The 17531-nt window shown below is 32.8% G+C and overlaps 1 protein-coding gene and 2 long non-coding RNA genes across 3 annotated transcripts in view; all 3 read right to left on the reverse strand.

Annotated features, from left to right (window-relative positions):
* Positions 1-4826: 4826 nt before the first annotated feature.
* LOC111405162 lies at positions 4827-5394 on the reverse strand. Its single transcript, XR_002704753.1, has 2 exons — positions 5355-5394; positions 4827-5200 (listed from the first exon to the last, which is right to left on the reverse strand). It is a non-coding gene; the product is annotated as an uncharacterized LOC111405162 (long non-coding RNA).
* A 725-nt stretch (positions 5395-6119) lies between these two features.
* On the reverse strand, positions 6120-7705 carry LOC111405161. The gene is made up of 3 exons (XR_002704752.1): positions 7532-7705; positions 6593-6698; positions 6120-6438 (listed from the first exon to the last, which is right to left on the reverse strand). It is a non-coding gene; the product is annotated as an uncharacterized LOC111405161 (long non-coding RNA).
* Positions 7706-7877: 172 nt separating this feature from the next.
* The window catches only part of LOC111406422 (regulator of telomere elongation helicase 1-like), a 22554-nt gene continuing 12900 nt past the window's right edge, over positions 7878-17531 (reverse strand). Inside the window, exons 8-25 of the mRNA XM_023035851.1 lie at positions 17239-17366; positions 17051-17096; positions 16351-16492; positions 16100-16254; positions 15868-15959; positions 15685-15792; positions 15498-15566; positions 14537-14623; positions 14050-14109; positions 13844-13959; positions 13005-13062; positions 12816-12921; positions 11367-11437; positions 10791-11270; positions 9773-9918; positions 9137-9208; positions 8198-8303; positions 7878-8043 (exon numbers count right to left, since the gene is read on the reverse strand). Of these exons, the coding sequence (XP_022891619.1) occupies positions 8270-8303; positions 9137-9208; positions 9773-9918; positions 10791-11270; positions 11367-11437; positions 12816-12921; positions 13005-13062; positions 13844-13959; positions 14050-14109; positions 14537-14623; positions 15498-15566; positions 15685-15792; positions 15868-15959; positions 16100-16254; positions 16351-16492; positions 17051-17096; positions 17239-17366 (1970 nt within the window). The 3' untranslated portion in view covers positions 7878-8043; positions 8198-8269. The remainder of the gene's footprint in view (positions 8044-8197; positions 8304-9136; positions 9209-9772; positions 9919-10790; positions 11271-11366; positions 11438-12815; positions 12922-13004; positions 13063-13843; positions 13960-14049; positions 14110-14536; positions 14624-15497; positions 15567-15684; positions 15793-15867; positions 15960-16099; positions 16255-16350; positions 16493-17050; positions 17097-17238; positions 17367-17531) is intronic.

Here is a 17531-nt window from a genome sequence, read left to right on the forward strand (position 1 = left end):
TCTCTTATGAAAATATGTCTCAGTCCAATTTAATGGACAATAGCCCAATTGTAAAATTGGCCAATGAAGGGCAATTTGACAATTAGATGGAGATTTGGATAGTTTTCGTCATTGAGAAGTGGTTAAAGGTCGGGACAAACTTGCCGTTACGACAAGAAGTAGGGACTATAATGCAACTTTACAAAAATATAATCATACTTGAACCAAATGACAAGTTTGCCCCTCAAAATTGAAAAAAGTCACATGTCCATTATTGGTCCATTGTGCACACTTGTTCACAAGCAAAAAGTATTGACTGAGAAGTGTACAAATTCAGATACAGATATATCATAATCTACCTATAATTAGTCCATCCATGCATTTATTCTCCTTCTCTATAAAACACCTACCCCAACTCCTTATATCCCCACACAGAAATTCACAACACCACTGGTTTTCTCTTCACAATGGGTGCTGGAAAATGGTGCTGCTGCTGCAACGACGTCCTATGGGGTGGTCGACTCGACTCCTTTGAGCGATTCACACCGTATGATTTGTCGGTAAACAACTCGAAAGCTCCCATTTGGACAATGTTATGGAGGAAGATCAAGAAAGAGAAGAGAAGAAAGTTCAGTTGCTCAAATTCAATGAGATTCACTTATGATCCATATTCTTATGCACAAAATTTTGATCAGGGCTTAATGTGGGCAAATCACGATGAACTTTCTCGATCTTTTTCGGCTCGTTTCGCTGTTCCATCAAGAATCTTTGAGAAGAATGAATTAATGATTTGATTATCATAAGCTAATAATAATCCATCATTTGGTGTCTTCTTCTTTCTTGTATCGACTTTGTTAGATCTTTTTTTGGAGTGTAGCTACAAATTGAACGAAGTCGTGTAAACAATTTGTGAAGTCGAACCGAAATTTATGGCTAAATTAATCTGTTATACTGCGTTGTTCTTTTGTTGTGCTCATTTTATTTGCAAGAAATGGAAGATGCTTTACAGATTTCATTTTCTTGACAGGTATGATGCCTTGGAGATTATTCCTACTCTATCTTTTGTTGACTTTTCTGCATTGATGTTGAAGTAACTCGTAAATGGCAATGATAATCCAGCAAGGATCCCTTTTTATGTATTTTTAAATAAAAGAAAAAATATCATAAGCTGTAAGTGATACGAATTATATGAAGGAGATATTCGATACAATGAATTAGACAGCAAAACAAAGTTTGTTGCAATTTTCCCTTTTGTTTAGTCTAATATATGAGAAAACTCGATTACTAAAGAAATGGAATACAAAATCATTTCTTTATTTGTGTAATACTTTTTCCAACTAAATAGGTACATTACATAAATGCTAGCTATTGTACAAGAAAATGTAGAGTTAGGTGGTTGAAAATGGAGGTTTTTTTTTTCACTACCAACTAATAATATTAGAATTATACCAATTCTGTTTATAGATTTGATTATAAACTCAAATAGGATTATAATATGCCAATTCAGTTATCATTAAAAATATATGTTCTGTATTATTTATTTGTTGGGTAGGAGGGATAAATTCTTATTTCCTTTGCCATAGATAAATTTAAATCTACTCTACACACCTAAATTCCCCATTAAATAATCATTAATTAATTTATTGTTGGTGCCAGCAATACTTAGTGATAAATAATCCATTATTTTTCAAGCTTGTGTGCATGAAAGTCTTAATATCTGATAGCATCGAAAAGAAATTTATTATTTTTTCTTAATTGGATTTAATTCAATGTATCGAACGAACGTGACTTCCCTATATTCTCTTTTACCCGTTTCTTATAATAGGGTCAAAGCTTGACTATATACAAATAAAATGGAATCCTATGTACGTATTAATTGAACCTGGCAGGCTTATCTATTTTATAATTGAATTGAGGGGACAAATTCTGGTGCTACAGTTGAGAATAGGCATGACAAAGTGGGTTAAAAAAAACTTTAAAATAATGGATGCAGAAGAGGAATAATTTAAACAGCATGTGTTCTTGAGAAATTCTCATCACCATTAATGCCCGTTTTCTTAGCTACTTGGATAAAGGCCCATTCTATATAAATTTTATTTTTTTGCAAGGTCAACACTTTTTTTTTTTTTTTTAATGGAAATCTGGCTTTTCTCAACTATTTTTAATCTCAATTTTTGGTCAAGGAGGACTTGAATGTGTAGACAAACATATCAAACTTATATTTGCCAATTCAATCTGTTCATGGTCAGCGATTATAGTAATCATTTTATGTGTCAACTTGTTATTAGAGGAATTAATTTTCTAGAATTTTTCTTAAACAATAAGCTAATTTCAATAATAAGTTATCTTTTATAGTGACTACTATAATTGTAGGCTATAAATAGCATTACACGGTTTATCGATAGTGGGAATTAACAAAATCTATTCAATGACTAATATTGAAGTCGTCCAAATTTTTATAATTTCAAAATTATGAATCTTTTGCAAGCACCATAAAATTTTTATGAACTTTTATGACCAACATGGATATTTATGACAAATGACCTGAACAAGAACAAGATGAGAACAGGATACTCGGATAGGAGAAAAATCCATATTCATCGTTTTGTTTAATTATTCTATTTATTTTATTCTTTACTTTTTAAATAAGATTTAAATTGAAAATCATATATATATAATTCAAGATTCAAAAAATTTGAGACAAGAACCATATTCTCCATCCTTGCTCCATTTACCATTCGAGGTGGGAAATTTTAACATCCTCTAAAATATTCCTCTATTTTTTAAGAGCATATTCTATCATTTGAAGAGCATTTATAAAATTATAAATTTTAAATTTTAAAATACTCCAATAAACTATTTATATTTAACACTTAATTTTACTACTCTTTAAAAAAAATTATCATTTTCCTTTATATTTTTATTTTAACTAACTTTCCTTTAAAGTATTTTTTTATTTTTCTACATTGAAAATTGAAACGCTTTGAATGCATTTAATCATAGAGAATGAGTTTGACTCTCCTTTTTAAATTAAAATATTAATTTAAAGAATCTTTTAGAACATAATTTTAAAGGTTGACACTTTAAAAAAGAGAATGCTCTACGATAATGCAAGGGTGATGAAAACTAACTGCCGGAACCGACAATGTACATAATTCAAAAGCAGGATTGCTTTGTACAATCTAAAAATTGAACTTTTAGCAAGCAACATAAAAATTTAAAGACCAACCAGGATCTTAACCCGTTTATTGCTTATGTACCATCGTCTATGAGAACTTCAAAAGGTTGATTGAGTTAAATGTATTTTGTCGTTGATGTTTATTATGACGTATTTGTAATTATTTTTCATAACATAATATATAGCTAATTTCGACTAAATAAGTTTTAAAATAATAACGTAACATTATAGCAAATTAGCAATAGCAACACTAAAAAGTCATCATCTTCATTATCAAATACTATCAAGAATACAAGTTAAAAAGAGTTCCTATTTCTTAATTTATTCAAGTGGGTGAAATAACTGCTAAGAACCAAGGTCAACACTTTTTTTTTTTTTTTTAATGGAAATCTGGCTTTTCTCAACTATTTTTAATCTCAATTTTTGGTCAAGGAGGACTTGAATGTGTAGACAAACATATCAAACTTATATTTGCCAATTCAATCTGTTCATGGTCAGCGATTATAGTAATCATTTTATGTGTCAACTTGTTATTAGAGGAATTAATTTTCTAGAATTTTTCTTAAACAATAAGCTAATTTCAATAATAAGTTATCTTTTATAGTGACTACTATAATTGTAGGCTATAAATAGCATTACACGGTTTATCGATAGTGGGAATTAACAAAATCTATTCAATGACTAATATTGAAGTCGTCCAAATTTTTATAATTTCAAAATTATGAATCTTTTGCAAGCACCATAAAATTTTTATGAACTTTTATGACCAACATGGATATTTATGACAAATGACCTGAACAAGAACAAGATGAGAACAGGATACTCGGATAGGAGAAAAATCCATATTCATCGTTTTGTTTAATTATTCTATTTATTTTATTCTTTACTTTTTAAATAAGATTTAAATTGAAAATCATATATATATAATTCAAGATTCAAAAAATTTGAGACAAGAACCATATTCTCCATCCTTGCTCCATTTACCATTCGAGGTGGGAAATTTTAACATCCTCTAAAATATTCCTCTATTTTTTAAGAGCATATTCTATCATTTGAAGAGCATTTATAAAATTATAGAGTTAAAATTTTAAAATACTCCAATAAGCTATTTATATTTAACACTTAATTTTACTACTCTTTAAAAAAAATTATCATTTTCCTTTATATTTTTATTTTAACTAACTTTCCTTTAAAGTATTTTTTTATTTTTCTACATTGAAAATTGAAACGCTTTGAATGCATTTAATCATAGAGAATGAGTTTGACTCTCCTTTTTAAATTAAAATATTAATTTAAAGAATCTTTTAGAACATAATTTTAAAGGTTGACACTTTAAAAAAGAGAATGCTCTACGATAATGCAAGGGTGATGAAAACTAACTGCCGGAACTGACAATGTACATAATTCAAAAGCAGGGTTGCTTTGTACAATCTAAAAATTGAACTTTTAGCAAGCAACATAAAAATTTAAAGACCAACCAGGATCTTAACCCGTTTATTGCTTATGTACCATCGTCTATGAGAACTTCAAAAGGTTGATTGAGTTAAATGTATTTTGTCGTTGATGTTTATTATGACGTATTTGTAATTATTTTTCATAACATAATATATAGCTAATTTCGACTAAATAAGTTTTAAAATAATAACGTAACATTATAGCAAATTAGCAATAGCAACACTAAAAAGTCATCATCTTCATTATCAAATACTATCAAGAATACAAGTTAAAAAGAGTTCCTATTTCTTAATTTATTCAAGTGGGTGAAATAACTGCTAAGAACCTCTTCAATGGCAATTAGGCTTAATATACAGGATTTATGAAATACATCACAATCTAATATTGTTTCTTGTTTGAAACAATGATACAATCTGAAAAACATTCTATCGATGTAAAATAACTTTTACAATGAAGAGATGGGCGTATAAGCACAATACCTGAACTCTGCTTTGTGAACGGAATTGAAATTTTGCATCTCAAATTCTTGCTCGTTCACCCGTGGCAGCTCGAACTCCATCTTTAGTACCAGGTAGGCTGCAGAGACCACTGCACGATGGGTGTTAACTTCAATTTATGCATTTTTCTACTGAAAATTAAGAGCATGTTTGGATATATCCACTACAATAGAAAAGATTTTAACTTCTTTAGTGCAACAAACACACAGTAAGATTATACAATACTGCTATGGAACAGCACGTACCATGCTACTTGAATCCCCTTTGCAGATAAATAGTGCAGGAAATTTTAACATCCTCTAAAATATTCCTCTATTTTTTAAGAACATATTTTATCATTTGAAGAGCATTTATAAAATTATAGAGTTAAAATTTTAAAATACTCCAATAAGCTATTTATATTTAACACTTAATTTTACTACTCATAAAAAAATAATTATCATTTTCCTTTATATTTTATTTTAACTAACTTTCCTTTAAAATATTTTATTATTTTTCTACATTGAAAATTGAAACGCTTTGAATCCATTTAATCATAGAGAATGAGTTTGACTCTCCTTTCTAAATTAAAATATTAATTTAAAGAATCTTTTAGAACATAATTTTAAAGGTTGACACTTTAAAAAAGAGAATGCTCTACGATAATGCAAGGGTGATGAAAACTAACTGCCGGAACTGACAATGTACATAATTCAAAAGCAGGGTTGCTTTGTACAATCTAAAAATTGAACTTTTAGCAAGCAACATAAAAATTTAAAGATCAACCAGGATCTTAACCCGTTTATTGCTTATGTACCATCGTCTATGAGAACTTCAAAAGGTTCATTGAGTTAAGTGTATTTTGTTGTGGATGTTTATTATGACGTATTTGTAATTATTTTTCATAACATAATATATAGCTAATTTCGACTAAATAAGTTCTAAAATAATAACGTAACATTATAGCAAATCAGCAATAGCAACACTAAAAAGTTATCATCTTCGTTATCAAATACTATCAAGAATACAAGTTAAAAAGAGTTCCTATTTCTTAATTTATTCAAGTGGGTGAAATAACTGCTAAGAACCTCTTCAATGGCAATTAGGCTTAATATACAGGATTTATGAAATACATCACAATCTAATATTGTTTCTTGTTTGAAACAATGATACATCTGAAAAACATTCTATCGATGCAAAATAACTTTTACAATGAAGAGATGGGCGTATAAGCACAATACCTCAACTCTGCTTTGTGAACGGAATTGAAATTTTGCATCTCAAATTCTTGCTCGTTCACCTGTGGCAGCTCGAACTCCATCTTTAGCACCAGGTAGGCTGCAGAGACCACTGCACGATGGGTGTTAACTTCAATTTATGCATTTTTCTACTGAAAATTAAGAGCATGTTTGGATATATCCACTACAATAGAAAAGATTTTAACTTCTTTAGTGCAACAAACACACAGTAAGATTATACAATACTGCTATGGAACAGCACGTACCATGCTACTTGAATCCCCTTTGCAGATAAATAGTGCAATAAAACTGAACTTTATCCATCACGGATAGACAAATTATAATTCTCTTGGAACGTTGTTGTCAGGTACTCTGCAAATGAAGACAGGGTGTAACAAAGTTATGTAGTTTAGCATTATAGGTACTTCAGATTGTAAGTTAGTTAGAGAATTTTATAGAATACTAGTCGGTTATTCATCTGAGCTCTCAAGAACATCTGAAATTGAGTACTAGTGAACCAAAAGATAAGTCGTCATCTTTCCCTTTCATTCCCCTTTCAGTTTTCTTTCACTATATTAATTCCCCAGTCATTGATAAGATTCTACGACCAGATGTTTAAGGGTTATTTTCTCCTGGATACTCGTCCATTAGAACTTCTGTTTGATGAACAGTAAAAATTGATACTCAAAAACAAGAGCAGCCATGCATACAGCAATACTTACTATCAGAAAAAAGCATGTTCTATGAAGAACATCACGACTAAAGCGGTCTAACTAGAGTGACATGATCTTAATAGAACGGATTAGAAGATTGAGGGATAGATCAAAACTAGGCCTCTTGTGGTTGCTGAGTATCTAGTTGTAGATGTGTACATCAGATATCAAGTGGAGTGGTGAAAAGGAAATCATGTTGCCAACGCCACCTTTATACGGGATAAGGTTAGTTTTATGTTAATAATTAGAACATGGAATTACAATAAATTTTGCCCGAGGCAGTCATTGCTTCATCGGGTGATTTTTTCCTGCATGATTGCTATTTAATTTTTAAGAGAGAAGCTAGTATTTACACATAGCCAGAAAAGGAACAACCACCATTTATCTTATCAGAATTTTATTTATAATCAATTATTAAACTCAAGGAGTTTTCATAATAGGAGAGAAATGTGAACATAAAATGTCTATTCACTTGGTAGACAAGTTCCTTACTGTGCTTCATGATTAGCCAACAAGTATCGCTCATAGAAAGACTTATATTTCGCGGGAACATAATCCTTGAATCTGTCAACAACGAAAAAGAAAAATTTAGTGAGTGAGATCTTTCTCAAGGAGATGGAGATTTGTTTGTATAATGAGTTGACACAAAAAAGTATCCACCTTCATTCTATCCATATCATTACAAACTTTTGGAGACTATTGGCCATCATACCAAACAACTCCCCCCCTCCCCCCACCTACCCACACACACACACACACAGAACAACAACAAAAAAATGTAAAACCCAGAACGAGAGAGACTGAAGGAATCCGAACAAAACAACTGCATCTGAAAAACATTCTATCGATGCAAAATAACTTTTACAATGAAGAGATGGGCGTATAAGCACAATACCTCAACTCTGCTTTGTGAACGGAATTGAAATTTTGCATCTCAAATTCTTGCTCGTTCACCTGTGGCAGCTCGAACTCCATCTTTAGCACCAGGTAGGCTGCAGAGACCACTGCACGATGGGTGTTAACTTCAATTTATGCATTTTTCTACTGAAAATTAAGAGCATGTTTGGATATATCCACTACAATAGAAAAGATTTTAACTTCTTTAGTGCAACAAACACACAGTAAGATTATACAATACTGCTATGGAACAGCACGTACCATGCTACTTGAATCCCCTTTGCAGATAAATAGTGCAATAAAACTGAACTTTATCCATCACGGATAGACAAATTATAATTCTCTTGGAACGTTGTTGTCAGGTACTCTGCAAATGAAGACAGGGTGTAACAAAGTTATGTAGTTTAGCATTATAGGTACTTCAGATTGTAAGTTAGTTAGAGAATTTTATAGAATACTAGTCGGTTATTCATCTGAGCTCTCAAGAACATCTGAAATTGAGTACTAGTGAACCAAAAGATAAGTCGTCATCTTTCCCTTTCATTCCCCTTTCAGTTTTCTTTCACTATATTAATTCCCCAGTCATTGATAAGATTCTACGACCAGATGTTTAAGGGTTATTTTCTCCTGGATACTCGTCCATTAGAACTTCTGTTTGATGAACAGTAAAAATTGATACTCAAAAACAAGAGCAGCCATGCATACAGCAATACTTACTATCAGAAAAAAGCATGTTCTATGAAGAACATCACGACTAAAGCGGTCTAACTAGAGTGACATGATCTTAATAGAACGGATTAGAAGATTGAGGGATAGATCAAAACTAGGCCTCTTGTGGTTGCTGAGTATCTAGTTGTAGATGTGTACATCAGATATCAAGTGGAGTGGTGAAAAGGAAATCATGTTGCCAACGCCACCTTTATACGGGATAAGGTTAGTTTTATGTTAATAATTAGAACATGGAATTACAATAAATTTTGCCCGAGGCAGTCATTGCTTCATCGGGTGATTTTTTCCTGCATGATTGCTATTTAATTTTTAAGAGAGAAGCTAGTATTTACACATAGCCAGAAAAGGAACAACCACCATTTATCTTATCAGAATTTTATTTATAATCAATTATTAAACTCAAGGAGTTTTCATAATAGGAGAGAAATGTGAACATAAAATGTCTATTCACTTGGTAGACAAGTTCCTTACTGTGCTTCATGATTAGCCAACAAGTATCGCTCATAGAAAGACTTATATTTCGCGGGAACATAATCCTTGAATCTGTCAACAACGAAAAAGAAAAATTTAGTGAGTGAGATCTTTCTCAAGGAGATGGAGATTTGTTTGTATAATGAGTTGACACAAAAAAGTATCCACCTTCATTCTATCCATATCATTACAAACTTTTGGAGACTATTGGCCATCATACCAAACAACTCCCCCCCTCCCCCCACCTACCCACACACACACACACACAGAACAACAACAAAAAAATGTAAAACCCAGAACGAGAGAGACTGAAGGAATCCGAACAAAACAACTGCATATCTATCAATGTGGTTAATCTCTCTTAGGTGACCAATTAAGTTGTTTTTATTAAACACTGAACGGATTCAATCAATGTAGATAGCTAGACTTATCAATGTAATCATTACAATAATAGGAAAATAAGGTAAAATTTGCATGATATTACAAAAAGTAACTATTCTAGTATCTTGCTCGTGCAATGCTGACTGCCTAGGAACTGAATATAACTGGGGAGAACTAGCAAGTTGTGATGAAAGCATGACTGTATACATAACAAAAATGTAGCAATAAGGAAATTGTCACTTGTTAACTCCATACCCGTACAGTAGTGAGTGCCTGTCTGGAAGAGAGAATAATTTTGCAATAGATTGCAAAACATGGCGTATTTTCATTGCGTTAGATTTTAGCGCCTTCATAAAGCCCACAAATTCTTTATATTCTGCATCAGTGAGTTTTTCGCGGACCTGTAAGTCATGCAGTTTTAGAGATCTCAATTTCCAGCAAAAGAGCCAAATATTGAGAGAATTGAGTTATTACAATAAAAACAATAAAAGTTTTGGGCCAAGCCATCAAGGTTTGCCTAAAATGACATTTGTTCACATCAATAATTTCCAGCTTCATATACGTAAACTGTTTCAGAATTTGATGAAGCTGTAAGTATCCATTATTAACTTTTCAAACTAAACAACACTGATTATTATGACAGACACCCGAATGACATCACTAGGGTCATTAATGCAGACATCAATGTAAATATGTAATAGAATGTTCCAAGAATGTAGCACTTATTGATCATATTTAACTTTGTGGGAGAAGAGAGAACACGGAAGCTCAAATCACTCTGTTGGAACCCACAAAAAGGGAGTTTATGTATTGAACTCACTGCGCTCTTTGATTTTCTTGAAAGATTCTAATTGATAGATTGTCTCACATTTTTCATTTCTTTGAATCATGAAAACTTTTCTCATTTTCCTGCCGGCATATAATAGACGATGGGAAGGGGCAACATTTTAAAAAAATTTCTAGAACGTTTTCAATATACATATATATTACACATTTTAGTTTTTTGAGATGAATGTTTGTATAGCTTAGTGGTAAAGGTTACAGCTCGTGGCTGCAAACAACGGGTTCGAAAATCCTGGCTCCTCCACTGGTGTAATGTATTAGACATTGACACCTCTAATAATTTCTTTGCTGCATAGTCCTATGATAAAGAAAATCAATGTACTTGTGCAAATCAATTGCACGAGTAATCAGGACGGGTTAAATACAATTCTGTAGTGAGTTTACACAAACCACATAGAAATAGAACGGTGAAAGGATCAAAGCACTTCACCTGGACCAGAAAAGCTGATCCTCTCTCCTCCACAGCATTGCAAGTAGCTTGAGGATTCTGAGAGCTACCAGTCCTAGAAAATTGTGGACAATTCTGTTCTGCTGAATAAGTAGAATCCCCATCAGACTTCTTATAAAGTTGGGTCTGATCCGGTCCTTCTATAAGTAATTTACGCTTCTTCAAAGCATAAAGTGCTAGCAGTTCATTATCTTTATCATCCAACGATACTTCAGGGGTCAATTTAACTATTTTCTGCTTGTTAGATTGTGTGCTATTCAGTCCAGTGGTTAAAAAATTCTTATCCAAATGTTTCAAATTAGTCGAACGCTTCAAAGCTGAATCCTGAATAAGCTTGTCTGACATTAAAGACGAGCGATTGGCAGGAAGTATTTCCCTTAGCTGGTTAGATAAGTTGCCTCCTTTGACTTGGCAGGAAGAGGCCATAGATTCCAAAGAACAAGTTGCAGCCGTGGATGTGGTCTGAGGACATAATCACAGAAAGAAAATAAAGATTTACCAAGTTAGTTGATTATCATTATGATAAGAAAGAAGTATCAATGACCAATTAAAATTTACCATGGGAGCAAGATGCTTTTCAAGGTGAAGTTTGTTCAAAAGTTGGGAGCTTTTTGACCTATTTATAGTTTCTGCAGATGACAAAGTATTGTTCACAATTCTCATTAAATATAAAATATCAAGAAAAACAATGTAAAATATATATTATTATAAAGGGATCTATTTTACCAAATAATATAAAAAATTTACATGAGAAATCTAGGGGCCTATTCCAAACACACAAATATACACACTCCAATTTTTATTTGGAATTGGCATAATAGGCAAGTTGGACTTTGCTTTTTTCCTTAAAAGTTATTTCACATTCAGGGTCCGTTAAGAACATACGTTGAATGAACTTATAATAACCAATCATAAGAATCTATTTAGCTTGTGCTGGAGGAGCTATAGAATGTATGGGGGCACAACTCAGTAAAGCTATAGAAATCAAATATCCATAAAATATAAGATCACAGAATCTCGAGTCCACCTTTACAAATAATCTTTAGATGCCCATGCAATAGCAACTAGGTAGAATATCAAAAGGAGACACAATTGGAGCATTTTCAGGATCTCAAGTCCACCTTTACAAAGCAAAAGCAACCAGGTAGAATATCAAAAGGAGACACAATTGGAGCATTTTCAGGAAGATATTGCCATGTCACATACAAAAAGGACCATGAAATATGAACTGATGCAATCATCCATCTCAGCTTTTTATCGAATAGCCATTTGACCTAAGCTTCCTGCAAGAATGACTCATGAGATTTTATCACCTTTCCATTTTTCACATCTATCTTTGAACATTCCCGAAGATTAGTTAGAAACTATGATCTCCTTCATGCTTGAGCTTTTGTTACCAAAATATAAGGTTCCTATTTAGCTTTCCCAATTCACAAAAAAAAAAAAATATGATCTAAAGATTAACAGTCTTTCAACAGCAAATTTGGTTTGTGTCAGATGGTTTGCATATTCAATTCATATTAAACTTGCAAAGAGGTTCTTTCCAAAGATTATGCTAAAATATCCATATGTCCATTTTCCTTCTTTCGATAGATGGGTCAATATATAGGTACATTAACTATTTACAGACACGAAATTTCAGTTCATTAAAACAAAAGTTAAGGCAGCCATTTATTACAGTATAATCATATGAAAACACCTATATACAGTTACAGGCACGCTTTGCCAAGTATAAGCATATCATTTTGTGATTCACCAGTGGAGTGTATACCAAGAAGGGTTGTTGATTATCTTAAGAGTGTGGAAAAGAAGTACCTACCATTATATATGACATGGAATAGAATTGACAGCTAAAAAAAAAAATCACAAAGAAGAATGTGGAAAAGCACATCAGAAATTCACAGATTTAGATTAATAAGCAAAGCATTTAGAGAAGAAAAAAGGAAAATTGAAACAAGCATCAGAAAATGCATATATATATATATATATATATATAAGGGATTTTACCATGATCTTCAACTCGTGTTACTTTTAGTTTTGTAGGGCTACCAGCTCCAGCATCTCGAAAGAAACGAGTCAACATGTAAACTACATCTCCAAACTTAGTGTAACACTGCATTCAGAAGTGCACAGACCTTTAAAGAAGGGAAGGAAAAAGGAGCATAAGAAAAGCCTGTAAAACACCACAAACCGTACTTTGATATGAGGTTGTATCCACAGTGATATTTGAGACTGACGACTTGAATTTGTAAACCTTGACACAGGAAATAAAATGAAGAAACATACATGAGCCGCAGTAATATATGTTACAAAACTGGGGAGGAGAGTCATTACATCACTGACAAATAATATCCTGCACTATGCAGTAGATTAGGCACACAATACAAAATGTAGATAACACCCCTCATGATTGCTAGCTCGGAAATTATAAAATTACTATAATGATCAAAGGCATTTAAGATACTTCCTTACCTCTGCAAGGCTGAAGAATGTTCTTATGAATTATGGGCGATACTGGTCTAAAGCAGAGAATCCCCTCCCTTATTCCACTATTCCTCGAAGGGTAACCAGGACCTATTTAGTCACATTTCCGTCTTCCAATTGAACACTTTCCATTTTCAGTTGTAATGCTTCAAGATTCCGATTATCTTAGCGATGATATACCTCAATTTGAATTTTTACAAAGCCAGAAATTGAAGTATTGTTGAAGTTTAATAAAATATTTACAGATTTAATCACATTTCTGTCTTCCAATTGAACACTTTCCATTTTCAGTTGTAATGCTTCAAGATTCCGATTATCTTAGCAGTGATATACCTCAATTTGAATTTTTACAATGCCAGAAATTGAAGGATTGTTGAAGTTTAATAAAATGTTTACAAGTAAAACATTTCTAAGATTAAGATAAACAATTGATCATAACCAAATTAATTTTTTAGTGAAATAAAACTATTTATCTACATCCTCACATAACAATATAATTTGTACTTGTTGAAAATTTAAGGATCATCTTTAAGATAATTGCTGGCAACAACCTTTCATCACAAAATATAATTGCTCCAAAATCATGGCGATGACGAATGACTCGACCAACAGCCTGATTTACAGCTCGTGATGCTTGTTGAGTGTACCACTCTTCTCCATACAGACCCTGTCACTTCATCAATATTAGTAGCAAATTAATGTTGACAAAATAGAGTTCTTCAAATATCATTATTTCATTTTGCTAGTTCAGTACTACCTTGCAGCCTATCTTTTGTGACAGTGCTTGTTGATCCAAGTACTCACGTTTCAGATGAACCTGTCTTGCACCATATAACGTTGAAGAATTGTCTAAATAATATTAATATGAAATGGAAGAGGGAAAAGTAGTGTCTTGTTCATGTTGTTCATTGATGGAAGTGAAAAATAGCAATTAATTCTTGCTACTTCTATTTCTGTATTGACAGAGGGATCCCTCAATCAGGGTTTCTCCATCTTAGCAATGGATTGGGACTGTGTATTGCATTTTTTCTCATTGAGGAAAAAGGAAATGAAATATCCACCATATGTTAAATCGAGAAAGTGACCAGAAGGATGTCCATCAGAGCTAGAGAAGCCACTGGGGTTTATGGAAATCTAGCACTTGAAGAGGATAGAATCTTCCGCATCTTTAAAATTAGTGGACTATCCTGGAGTGAATATTCATGGTAACGGATATGAAGGGAAAAAGACACAGTAAAACAAACCTTAGGATCAGTTCTGGTGGCAAATGGTATACCAGTGATGACCACCGCCCTACCCGCGTGATCAGCAAAATCCAATCCTTCACTCACCTATTATATATGATTGAAAAGCTATAAAAGTGCAATATAATGATTGAAAAGCGATATAAGTGTTACCATCTGCATGAACAAAAACATATTTCACTTAATGTAAACTAACAAGTTCAACAAAGTAATGCGTCATAGACATTTTCTGGACATGAATAGAATAACTCAAAGAAGAAAATGACCCAAGTAACAGTATTTCTGAAAATATAATTGTACTCAAGAATCTAACAAAATATATTACTAACTGTACGACTTGAAGTTTTTTTAGCTAAACTTACCAATATTTTGTTTGGTTGACCAAAAGCAGATTAATGATGTTCTCATTGTTCTTCTGCATTTCAGTGGCAATAGAATGCAACTTTGTGTGGAAGTATATATTCTAGAACATCACTAGCAAGTTGCAGGACAACAAATAAACATCATAAGTATTATATGTCATTCATAAGCATATTCATTTGCACCTATATCCATAGAGAACTACTTCAGAGTTGCAGCATGTGGACCAAGTTCAAAATACAGAACTGCCCGAAAGCAAGAGACACAAAACATATCGAAATGAATCATTTTTACTTCCAAAAGATGTTGTGTACCATTCCACTAATCAGTGTGTAACACACTAATCTTGTTCTTTTTCAGATAATACACACAAACCTAATAACCATGTTATCTATAATCATTATCCACATATATACGCCATAAGCATGCTCTACCAGGAAGTTGCAGCATAGGATATACACCAGAATACTCTGTAAAGATGCATCAGGTTTACATATTTAAGACTTTCAAAAGCTCCAAGCGAAAGTGAATTCACATATATAAATCTAAAACCAAATGGCAGTAAAGCAGCAAGAAACTTTTTGTGTTACATAGGACATACCTTGCCACGGCACACTGCAAAAAATACTGCCCCGGAAGTTGATTTGACTTTTAATTTTGTCATGTAGTCCTGATCCATGGAAAAAAGCAAGAATATAGATAATAAAGCAGTGGAACAGCTGAGAGTTTGCTGAAGACATTATAAGGTAATAAAAATGACAGAAGACATCTGTATTTGCAGAACTTACTTCAATTGCCAAAGGAAAGAGTGAAGATTGCCTGGGTTCCACAACCGGAAACTTAAATTTGCATATTCTTTCCCAGATTGTACTGGAATTTATTAAGTTCCCATTACCCTGAAAAGCATGAAAGACGGTAATGAAAAAGATATACACAGCAGACCATTTATTCCTCAGTGTTATATGTCTTACCGTGGTTTTCCAGCAGCTTATACATTGATCCAGAAGGTAGTAAGATGGGAAAAATATGAGAAGACCATCCGGCACAATACGAGCAAAATTTACTGAAGCGTGAAATTTTAGTTTTAGAGATCTTGTCAAATAAATACTTGCTGCATGTTGTAGTACAGTTCTTGAAATGCACTACGTCTTTTCCAAACTCCTAATTTCTCAACATACTGTATTTGTGGAATAAAATACATACCAATGGCATTGCCAAGTTCCTGCTTGTACTCTACGGAGTCACGACTGTGATAAGAAGAATTAAAAGAATAGCCAGATGGCCCAACTGGTACCACTCCTGCCCATATCTGATCCCTTGTTATAACATGAGGATTCTCCAAACGAACAGGAAATTCTCTGCATAAAAAAGGAAACAAACATAAATATTGCAGACTTGAAAATCAAGAAAGAATCTGATTTTAAAGAAAAACAACCTTGATAAGAGAAACTTACAATTTCAATTCCTCGGCAAATGAATCCAGCGGTGATAATGTGCCAGATGTCAAAATGATGGATCCAACGCCTCGCCTGGAGAACTCCTCCATGGCAATTCCTGGATTGAAACACCACCAGCTCAGTATTCGAGTAGACTTCCCTGCATCATCCAAAGTCAATGAATATTAGGAAATACAGAGGTGCAAGGAGTATTCAAAAGATAAAACTTACAATAGAACCCGCATATGAATGTAGACAGAGAACAGTAAGAAATGTGCATTAATTCAGATTTTCGACAGTTAACATAGCTTGTTATCTCAAAATATTATGTGGATGGGCTACAGGTTCTTTCATTTTTTTTCTTTCCTTTTCAATTTCATTATCATGAACAAATGAGAACATGTCGACAATTTGAAAATTAATGAACTCTACAATTATTACTCAAGGAAAAGTTTCTTGTCACTTCCAGCTTTGGATTCATTGCAGCTGGAAAGCAAAGCTATTAATCAATATACTTCAACATGTTGTGATCTGTTTTTAAATTTAAACAAATATATTAATTGTATGATTATTTTCACAAGGCCACAAGAAATAGTCACATTATTTTGCAATTTTAAATTATGTTCTACTCGTGACTTATGAGAACACAAATAATTCAACACATCAAGTGTGCAAAAGAAAGTCCTTCACTAATATTAGATAGGAAACTTTATACAACCTTTAAAGACATCTGCAGCACTCGCTTCAACTTCCTGGATATGAACCTAAAAAAATGTAAAGAGTCGAAGACTTGCATCAGACAATGATCTCAATGAGTAACAATAAAATTTAGCTCTCAATCAAAAATGTAAAATGGCAGATGAAATTCTAACAACATGACAAAAAAATATCGATTTCCAAACTCACGCGGTAGTATTTGGCATGAGAATTACTACCATCTTTGAATATTGTTCTAAGAATGTCACCCATGCTTTCCAACCTACAAACTGTCCCCTTTGTTTTGTGAGATCCTCCACTGTCAGCAACATTTGTGTCTGATGATATGACCAGAAAATTAGTGAATCAAATACAAAATATTACCAGATAAATAATTAAACTAGTCTCAAAATTTAGTACAAAATTTTGTCTGCTTTAACAAAACAGATGTATGTGGGTGTGTGAGAGAGAGAGAGTGTGTGGGGGGGGGGGGGGGGGGGGAG

This window comes from Olea europaea, chromosome 12, assembly GCF_002742605.1.
Source record: "Olea europaea var. sylvestris chromosome 12, O_europaea_v1, whole genome shotgun sequence".
Classification (NCBI taxonomy): domain Eukaryota; kingdom Viridiplantae; phylum Streptophyta; class Magnoliopsida; order Lamiales; family Oleaceae; genus Olea; species Olea europaea.